At 46.5% G+C, this 10,373-nt stretch overlaps 1 protein-coding gene across 1 annotated transcript; it reads right to left on the bottom strand.

Annotated features, from left to right (window-relative positions):
- Positions 1-2,516: 2,516 nt before the first annotated feature.
- LOC144175690 (putative defense protein 3) lies at positions 2,517-9,145 on the bottom strand. Its single transcript, XM_077704734.1, has 4 exons — positions 8,988-9,145; positions 6,721-6,945; positions 3,427-3,637; positions 2,517-2,625 (listed from the first exon to the last, which is right to left on the bottom strand). Exons 2-4 carry the CDS (start codon positions 6,923-6,925, stop codon positions 2,562-2,564), a joined length of 480 nt encoding a protein of 159 aa, XP_077560860.1. The 5' UTR covers positions 6,926-6,945; positions 8,988-9,145; the 3' UTR covers positions 2,517-2,561.
- Between the last annotated feature and the right edge of the window lie 1,228 nt (positions 9,146-10,373).

The following is a 10,373-nucleotide window of genomic DNA, read 5'->3' as shown; positions in this document are numbered from 1 at the left end:
TGCGCATGTACACAAATCACGTGCTTGGAAAACAGACGTGTAGACAAAACGTAGTGTATATCATATCTGCATTATATTAAGTGGCAGCTGCTTCTATGGGGAAATCGCGTGCATTCTCCCTCATCCCATTTTGACCAAATTTACGTGTCCTGCGGTTTCTGCTGCAGCAGAAAATTAGAAAAAACTTTACAGTCCAGAGGCCGATAAGCTTCACTGTCGAGTTTTCAGGTTTTCGCGTACTCCCTCAGTCGGGTCATCAGCACAGCCTCGAGAGTGCTCTCCTCTGGACTTGCAGCTCGAAGTCAGAATTTGGGTTAAACATTCGTCTGGCACGCTTCTTTTAGCACAATGGGTTTTTTTCCGGACAGCCGGTATTGCGACAGAGCAGGCAGACTTAGGAGTAAAAAAAAAGTCCAAAGACCGCCAAGAACTTCTAATATGTTGTGAACGCGAAGACTTTAAATTCCAATTGAACTCCGCAGAGTATTCCTTCGAGTAGGTATAGGTCGCAGCTAAAGAAACTGGTCAATCGGTCGTGAGCCCATCATGGCAGCTTTCGTTCTCACCGGCAACATACACCAGCGCGTATGTAAGAATGCCGGTTTGTTATGTCGACGTCACAGCCTAATTGGAAGTGGGGAATCCACCGTCAGCTCCTTACAACAGCTGTTATCGTCACTGCACAAGTCGAATGAGACTACATGCTATACTTTCGGGTGGGTGTGTTGACGTGGTGGGCAAATTGGAATTGGTTAAACAGAGGTGTGTACTGACGGCAGCGCTCGTCGTAACTGGGCAACCAACTTGCAAAGGTATGTATATTGGCATGCCTTTATATATCCTTAAAATGCGGTTTCTCTCAAAGGGCAACAAACGACGTGCCCAACGAGGTTAAACTCGAATATAAGGTTGGTATTCAAGTTGGAATTGAAATGAAAAAACTCCTTTCTGTCTTATCAGCAAGAGGAGTTCCGGACTAATGCACAGGTGGCCTCACACAGTTCCTCTGCCCCCTACAAACGCTTTATTCAGCGGCGCGTGATCAGAGTATGAAAAAGCTCATAACGGAATATAAATTCCTTAGGGTCTTCCTGTTTTGATATTCTACATTCCCTTAGAAAAAAAAGGCCTTCGCAGCACTGCATTTTAGCAGCTCTTTTTCCAATTGATTCAGGTTCTCCTAAACAGGACCTCAGAAACAAGCGAAAATTGTTTACCAGGCCTAACTGCTACGCCGTCAAAGATCATATTAGATATGTTTTTCACGTCAGCTAAGGGGAGGTAGCGTTGGCAGCATTGTATTCACGTGCTTTAACTAATTCTTCTTTGTTGCTGAAATTATGTTCAAGTGGATTTGAAACCCTTCGAAACGAAGCTCCTCATTTGTATTTAGATGTTACGCCGACTATCAAGAGATTAGTGTAAGCTCGGTCTTTGCAACCTGACCTTCTCGCATTGTGTGTTGCGCAGTGAACTACGGCCACCTAAGGACGGAGTATGGTTACAGCCCCACTTTGTGCTCCTCTTCATCACTGCCGCCTCTTTCCGGAGTCGTGTCTCCACTCGTGGCGTCTATCTCCCCTTACCATTGCGCAATGCGGGGCGCTCCTTGCTGGCTACCTGTGCGGCGCATTAGAGCCTGCGCTGTGATTAGCGTAGCCACGCATAATAAAACATCAATGTCTCTACCCAACAATCATGGGTGTCCTTAGTTTGTTACATAGAGATCGGGTCACTGTCCTTTTTAATCTATTATAGCCAATCCCCTGCATAGCTACACCCCTACAGAGCAATTCTAATCTGACGGCCAGCTTCTCTGCCCTTCCCTCTTCACAGGCTGCACGTGCTCTCATTTTTAGGGGCGAAGGGGCTCGGACTGTCGGCGTCTCCTGTCGTCTCATGTAGTCACGGTACTAAAAAACCGAGAAGCTCTTTTTCCAACGCCTCGCGCTGGCAAGTAACGCGAAGTGAATGAACACACCGGGACATTCGCTTTCCAAAGCCCCGCGCTACTTCTTAGTATACTTATATGTATGCTGAGGTGTGTGACATGAAGGCAAGTTAGGGCCAGTCTGTCTCTCATTTAAGTGCATCCGGTTCAGCACAAGACACGGCTCCACCTCCTCAGCAAGCGAACAATTCCTCCTCTCGCTGGCGCTTCTCCGGCGCCCAATCAGCGCGCGCTGTGTGGAAAGAGAGGGACTTACATTCTTTGAATACGCTTATACACGGCATGCTTTGCCCCTCCCCAGGATTTAGGTTAGTGAAGATGGCCCGAATTTTTTTTTTCTGCTGGCGGCAAAAAAAAAGAAAAAGACTCCTTTCATTAAAAATTGCAACAAACGCACCCAGGTGGAAAATTTACCTATGGTCCGCCACTACGACCCGATTTACAGCCATGGTGCGAGCAGCTTCAGTGGCAAACCCCTTAAAAAGTTTTGGTGACGGTACGAGTATGACGTACCAGTAGTTTATTAAACTCTTCTATAACAGAAAATACTGCCAAGACAAACATAATAAGTCAATAAAGTAGAGTTTATTTGATGACACTGCAAGTCTAGCTAGTGCTGGAGTGTGCTGGTCAAGTTCATGTAGAACTCATAGTACTTGTGAACCACGGTGGCTCTGAAAATAAATGAAGACAAAGGATGCTTTAGAACGGTTACATGAACCCTTAACCGTCACTAAATTAAAGCCGGGACGAAATAGCCAAATAAATCCTACAATACTACGCGTGGATTTTTACCAGCTTAACTTCCTGACAACGTGTTAGAAAAATAACATCAATTTACGCACGTTTCAACTGCGTGGATAACTTATAAAGCGGCATTTGTAAGCATTCTAAGCACTCCCGCATGTAAAAACTATTCAGCCGGACAACGTTCGCTTTTAGAAAGGCTCCATGTTTTTATCAAAGAATAGTTTCTATGTACTCAAAGAACTTTTGTTCGCTTGCGATAATAAAGTCAATGCCACCGGCCTTGCTCGGGCATAATTGCTGTTTTTTTTCACCAGTGACCACTTCCACTTTAGCAACTTCATCACTAGAGGCAAAGGTTGTGCGACTACGAAATCCGTGATCAGCTCCAATGAAGCTCGTCAGCTGTGTTGTTTACAGTAAGTAGTTTTAGCTATTTTCACAAGTACAACTGTTTTCTGAAAACAAGGTGAGCTACACCATTTCATTGTGAGCTATACTCAGGAGCAGTTGCGCTAATTATGACCAAGTCTTCTGTGCTCTCATGCATTAAAATAGAAAGCAATATTATCGGGCAGGTATATCGGCGTTCACTGAGAATTACGTCGGTTGCTTATATATAAGGTGAAAGGCTTACGACAGCAACTTGTCCACACGGTGCACGCTACATTCACCCAACACAGTCGGCGAGAGCCTCGAGGCGACGAGGGGGGGGGGGGGCTACTCACTTGAAGTGCACTTTTCCGGACCTGTCGGCCGGCGCAAGCCAGTGGATCTCAACGTGCTCCTTGTCAGCCCTGCTCTCGTGCGTGGCGGCCGCACATTCGCTCAGAGCCTTGTATCCGGCACCGGGCTGGAAGCGGCCAACTTCCTGGCCGTGCTCATCCACCGACTTCACCTTGAAGCCTCGGAAGGGTTTTCCCACAGTGTACAAGGTCACTGCACCAGGCAGGAGGAAAGGCTAAGCAAAGGCTTAGAAGAGCGTTCGTCTCACAAAGCGAACCCCTATTTCGCGTGCGCGTGCTTAATGTCATTACTGCTGTCATGGTTTAGGTGAGTGCGTGATAATGTTTACAAATTTATGGAAGGAGCAAATCTGGCACACAACTTAATCGACTTCCTAGTCTCACGTGGCCTGGACAATTAACGGAAAGAAAATATTGCGCTTGATCTCTCTTTCGTAGGAATCACTAAAGCACGGAAGTGAAATGCGCCTTCACAGGATGACTTGAATGTTTATTCTGAATCGACATGAACTTGCACATCGCTATTTCTATTTCGTCCATATGACAGGTCCAGACACATCAACATTAGACACTGGATTGCACGCACCGGAGTACTCCATAAAACCCGGGTGAAACCACAAGCGCTCGCAAACCATGCGAACGAAACCGGACGGGTTGCCAGTGAATTGTTTGGTGAACGCACGGTCCGCAGCAGCAAAAGAGCATTATTTGCTTTGCTGCCTTGTGGGTATGCTTGGCGAGCGACGATCTGTTGGCGCGTCGTATAGTAAATGTGCGACCACTGCGTTCCTGCTCCGTGGAGTGTACGGCAGACGGTTGCGTTGCGCCGAGATCAGCTGGCGCCAACTGTCTGTGCTCTTTAGCATCGTGATGCACTGCTTCGCTTACCTCTTTTAGACAGCAGCACCATCTAAATGGAGGAGGTTATAGGAAGGACATATGGCGCGTTCATACACTTGTCTAGGCTTCAGCTCATAGCGCAGTGGGCAAACCACGTGGCTACTCCCGTCGCGGCGACAGAGAATAGGGCTCGAATCCCGGCGCAGCAGCCTCAGTAGAACTTTTCCTGGCGATGTCGTTACCGTGACGGATATGGCATCAGTCAGATCATGGGGGATCTAGGCATAAAACACTTTTGTGTTAAAAAGGACGACCTTTACTGAACGGATTGTTGCGTAGTAAACCAAATGTTCTTTAGTAGGCCGATTGTTTGCTAATCCAATCGATTTTGTACCGTGAATTTGTTTTTTGGGTGCTGCATCTAGGTTGCAAGCAGTACAACGCTTTTTTGAACGAAAACTTGTATTCGTGACAGTAGCATTTACCTGTGTTTGTGATGCTGCGTTCTGGACATGCCGGCTAAAATAGCCTCATCTTTGCCCTCGAGTTGCGCAGAAAAAATGAAACGCTTAGAAAATGAAGGCAAAAAACTTCTCTTCAGTTATTTCTGTAGCCCTATAAGCTCGAGTAATTTACACGGCCATTTTAACTCCGTTGAAAATTTTGCCCTTTGTCTTTCGTCTTGGTTGTCTGGAAATGAATAATAAATATTGACGTAACATTTGATAGAGGCTGTTTATTTGCAGAAATTCCTAGGGTTGCTTAGAACTTCTTAAGAATGTGAAGGCGACAGAAAGCACAGTTACACGTTCCATTGACCAGCTGCCGAATTTGTTCGTTGAACTTTGCGGTCGTGCCGTCACGAGTTGACCAACACCCTGCACCGCACCCTCGGAAGCCCGTTGCGCTCGCTCGCCGTCGCCAGGAGCCTCCTGTTCGGGGCGTCAATTCCTACACTTCGCAAAGCGGCTGGTATTGCTCGCGCTGCAGCGGTGTACTTTCTTGCACTGCTGTTTCCTTTTACAGGCGCGCACTACCCACTTAGATATTCATACTGATGTTCTGTGTACCTCACGATATTATGTACATCAGAACGCCTTCCATGAAACATAGAGATCAGAGGCTTCCGCGTAAGAAATTATGGACTGTTTCGCGTCGTTCCTAAGCTGAGGTGCAAATCCCGCTGTCCACTATATCAGCTTATGGACCTGTGGAGTCTTCGTTAACACCCTTTATCAAAACTATACAACTACCGTGCGCAGTTCGAGATCCCTCCCAGTCTAGCGACATAATTTCCATTCTTTCACAGGAAGTGATGCCGCGACGCTTGCATGCCCTGTTGCGAGGCAGTTGCAACTGTCAAATATGGACGGACATACACAAAACTTATCAGGCACTGTATGGAATTGATACTGCCGCCACTTTCCGAATGCTGGCCTGGGAAAGCGGAACGAATCAATTGTTCTCCCCATTCGCCTCAAAGTCGCTTTTACCAACCACTATGTGCACAATAGGCGCCGAGTTGGTTCCCCTTACTCTAGCGGTGCTCGTGGGGACAATGAACCTATACTTTGTGTGCGTTTCCCCGTTTTGACACTGCACGGCTAGCCATGAAGGAAATATTGGGACTGCGTGCTGAGGCAACCCTGAAACTTAGCGACGCCATTGGACGATGGCACTCGACTGCCGTGATGACATGGATTATAAGGGCCTTGGTGTCATTTCTACGTGACTCCGGCCTGATATAGGTTGCCTTGTGTTTGCCTTAGCATTACTACTGCTGTGTGCTGTGTGCTGTGTGTGCGTTCTTGCCTCTGTCAGATTCTTTGGGCTGATCTGCGGTTGTTAGTGTTTGTACGGGTTTTTTTGCCTTCGCTTCTTTCGCTCATTTTCCCCTCTCTGATGTACATATGGAGTAGGAAGAGAAGCTGCCTGCCAGGCTGACTGCTTTTTAGCATGAAAGGCATCCGCCGCTAAAAGTGTAGCGTTCAGCGAATGTGCTCAAACATAAGCCGAATAAAGCTAATGGTTGGAAGCTGCTTAGGTATGTCCGCCTCGGCCCACCGTGGTGGCGCATTGGGTATTATGAATAGCCCCATGCATAAACATTACGTGATCCTCCCATCACCGGAGTGTAGGAAGCAAATGGAGAAGAGGAGGGACTCATAATACGGCCTTAAGACTGTAATGTGCTTTTGAGCCCGAGGAAGAGGGTTCAATTACCGCCGGTGGGGCTGTTTCTTTCATGATAGCGAATGGCGGAAATGGCCAAGAGCCTAGATATCGGTACACATTACAGATCCCCTGCTGGTATAACTATTCGATAGCAGTTTACAAAGGGAAGCGTCGTAGGCAGTAAGGGGGTAGCTTCCGAGGGACAAACCCCCGGTTGAATTGAATGAATGTCTGGTCTCAGGAGACGATTTAAGGGCGTACCCTTGACACGATCGTTGGCCTCAAAGTCCATCTTGTCCTGGACCAGCCGGTAAGGAGAGTTCTTGGCGTCCAGGGCATCTGTCTCAGCGTGGACGGGGCGCAAGTCAAAGAAGGGGTCACAAGTGAATTCCGGCGCCCCGTCCGGAAACGCCATAGTAGCAGCCAAAGACAGCAGCACCAGCAGAGGCAAACTGAGCCGAGCCATAATTTTTCCTCCTCACACACCTGGAAGGACAACAATGATTGGTAAGGGCAATAATTAACAGCGGCACGGGAATCGTGGCCATTCTTTAACATTTTAGCGGCTAAGCGTGCAGTGTGTCAAGGCACACATGAAAGGGTCCGTAAAGGGACACGTCACTAGAAAGCTTTAGCGTAAGGGCTAGTGCACGCTGCGGTAGGGGCGGCGGGTACCTGGACCCGACTGGGTATGAACGTATTCGTTCCGCGGAGAAGGGCGGCTCGGCGAGCCCCCGCTTTCATTCCGATGAGGGTTGGCCCTCATAACAGTACCCGCACGCGCATGCGCAGTAGGCTTCTGTACCCGTCCATCTCACTGCGGTGAACGCTAGCCGCTATGCTAAACCTCTCTACTGTTTCAACTAACGATAAACTACTCACGTGAAACAGCAACAACTCAGTATCCGTCATCGCTTTAGACAGGCAATGCTTTATTCGTGGAACTCTGCTAGAAAAAGCGCGAGCGCTCATTGAACAACTTTCGAACTTTTGATGCTAGAGTACTGCGAATTCCCGAGTTTCTGCACGGACTGCAATAACCCTTTGCAATGCCTCAGTTTGTTTTTGTGTGTTCTCGGATGCTGTGTACAAGTCTGCGTAGAAATTCTGATGGGTGGCTCACATGGATGAAAAAACAACTTCCAACAAAATCTTCATTTTAGTCTGGTTGCGAATGGTTGCAGCCAAACTATACACATAATTTTTTTTTGAAATACCGAGCCCTCGAAATGGTTCACTTGAACAAGATGCCCACAAGCAACGTGCATGTGATGTTCGTTCGTCACCACTGTATCGCACGCTACCGTATGCTCGCATCAGCGAGCCGAACGTAAAGCGGCGGCTCCAGTTTCTGGGGTCGCTTTGTAGAAAAAGCAAATTCCTTGATTCTGTCAGGGAAGTGTCCTTTATTATCATGTCCCCATAATGTGCTATCCCGGTCATTGGAGTGCGCTGGCAGATCCTATAGTTCCTTTTCCCACGCACAGCCACTTATTGTTTATATTAAACGCTGTCTTCAAGATTTTGTAATCTCATTGTTCGGGATTTTACTGTTATTTCTGTTAAATTGAAGCTCTGCAAGAGCGGGCCAAAAATCCTCAACCTAGGTTGGTATTCTTATTCGGCTTTGTCGCGGTAAATGCCATTCACCAAATAAAGTAAACTTGAATAACTAATTATTCTGAACCTCAACGCAGCTCACTCGTATGATATTTTTTACAAAATATTATTGTATTTTATTCCGTCAGTCACCCAGGATTGACTTGTCATAACAAGGACAAACCAGAAAAAGCGGTGATAATAATAAAAAAAACGAACAAAAACAGAGACCCGTCATGCCGCTGAGCAACCACTGGCGCCCAAAAATTTATACGGAGCTGTGGCATTTGCAATTGCAGGTCAACAACTAATTTTGTGCACATCCACAATGCAAAACGGCCGTTAGCGTTTTACGTAAAATTTGTAATGTGCAGTAACATGTGCGCTTTCTTTAAAGAGAAATCTTTGGTGTATAGGACTCTTTGATAGCACACTTGATAGCTCGAGCACGGCCACTCGATGGAAACATGCCGTGTTTCCATATAGCGGCCGTGGCTCGAGTTTGCTTTTTTGGCAAAAACGATTGATTCCGGTACCCCGCAGAGAAGCAGACTCAGATATGTTTTTTTTGTGCATTGGTAATGGTAAGATGCACCGGACTTTAACAGCGTACAAATCTGCACTTCACTATATCTAGCGTTAACGTGTGGTGCGTAACGCGTTAACCTTAGTATAAATTAACAAGATACAATTTAAATCGAATAACTGCATGCCCTTATACCTAGCCTGCCTGTACAGAATTATACACACCGAATCGAGGCTAATGTGTCAAACTGCGGGATTTATACCGTTAGAGTTTATCGCAGGAACTGCAACGTGTAAAAACACATGCAGCGACATTTTCTTCAACCAGCTAAGAATTTCGCACTATTTCAAACAATCTAAATTGCTCAAAACCACTGTTGCGACAAGCTGAACAGGGTGCTCACCGATCCCGTGATGCAAGCCGTGCAGCTGCCTTCTTCCCCGCCGGAATGGTGTGGCTGTCGCCGGATATCGTTAGCATTTATAGCTAGTAGGAGTGTGACGTTTTCCCCACGCACATACTTTCCAGCACATTCATGCCGCTCCTACAGCCGATAGCTCGTTGTACAGGGCTGATTAAAATAAGACACAGGCGCTGTGCGTATTGTTTGGACAGAGCGACGCAATCCCCTTGCATTCTTGTCGGCCCTGACTATCGTCTTTAGGGAGGAATCTATTGTTCCAAGTTGTATTTCACTGAATGATCACATTAACAGATATGCTTAAAAGGTGACAATAGTTTACGCCCCTCCAGCTATTGCGCGATGGACAGGAAACTACATGTGAAAAACACCATTCTGTAGGTGAACACTTCACGTCCCGAAAGAACGCCCTAGTAAAACCGAAGATAGAAAGAAATGAAGAAAGAAGTGGCATCTGTAGGATGAATGGAACGTGGCGCAGTAGACCACCATGACACTTCACTATTCTTTCCCATCCCTGTCTCCAACGTAATCGTTTGGAGTAGCGAAACCCGATTTTATCCTCTGGGATTTCTTCAGCGGGGAGTTTGAGGTGCCGCTAAGGAGTATTTGGTTTTATGTTTTGTGAAAGCTGAAATTACGGACTGGTCTCACACAAATTCCTATCAAACCAAATAGCTCGTCCAAGCTAATATACGCGTGTTTATTTTGTATTTGAAAGCCAGTAAAACAGGACAGTGCGATTCTTTTATTGAATAAAAAAACGGCCACATCTACAGAGACAGGTGGACAGGGATTTTTCGTTACAGCTATTTCCCGATTAACCTGATATAAATAAACGGGTACATTAAACGGAAACGATAACGTGTACTGTGTACGAGAACCTGTGCTGGTATTAGCACAATCGGAAGTGGCACGCGTCTTTATGAGCGTAATATGGGCTATTTTGTATGCACTTGATTTAGTGATAAAGCGACAAAACGCGTGAGTATCTCCTTTGGAAGCGCGGTCGGTTTCCTACTACGGCTTATTCTTGTTATGTGTGTATTTTTTTCTTTTAATATTTTTCCTTCGCAGTAATCAGGATCAAAAATAAACGAATAGCCATCCAAAAAAAGAAAAAGAACACGCAAGCGTATGTATAACGCGCGCACGAACACGAGTGGGGATGACAGGGGAGACATTACCGCGCCACTAGCCAGAGACAATCCGAACACAAAGAAAATAAAAACAAAATGGAAGGAAGTCAATAACGCCATTTGTGAAGGGGCAAGCATTGCGCACCACATGACGCGAGAAATTCGGTGTTTTAACCTGTGGATGGCCCCCCACAACGTTTTACCAAAAGCGTAAAATCGTATCCTTCCC

The sequence above is a fragment of the Haemaphysalis longicornis genome, unplaced genomic scaffold, assembly GCF_048455015.1.
Source record: "Haemaphysalis longicornis isolate Haplotype H1 unplaced genomic scaffold, Haemaphysalis longicornis Haplotype H1 scaffold_1, whole genome shotgun sequence".
NCBI lineage: Eukaryota > Metazoa > Arthropoda > Arachnida > Ixodida > Ixodidae > Haemaphysalis > Haemaphysalis longicornis.
The sequence above is the reverse complement of the archived record's forward strand: the minus strand, read 5'-3'. Positions and strand labels throughout refer to the sequence as shown.

Coding starts and splice junctions, on each gene's coding strand:
- LOC144175690 (XM_077704734.1), bottom strand. CDS start 6,925: ATGGCTCGGCTCAGTTTGCCTCTGCTGGTGCTGCTGTCTTTGGCTGCT. Junction 3,638..6,720: donor GGCCAACGATCGTGTCAAGG/GTACGCCCTTAA, acceptor TGCCTGGTGCAG/TGACCTTGTACACTGTGGGA. Junction 2,626..3,426: donor TCCGGAAAAGTGCACTTCAA/GTGAGTAGCCCC, acceptor ATTTATTTTCAG/AGCCACCGTGGTTCACAAGT.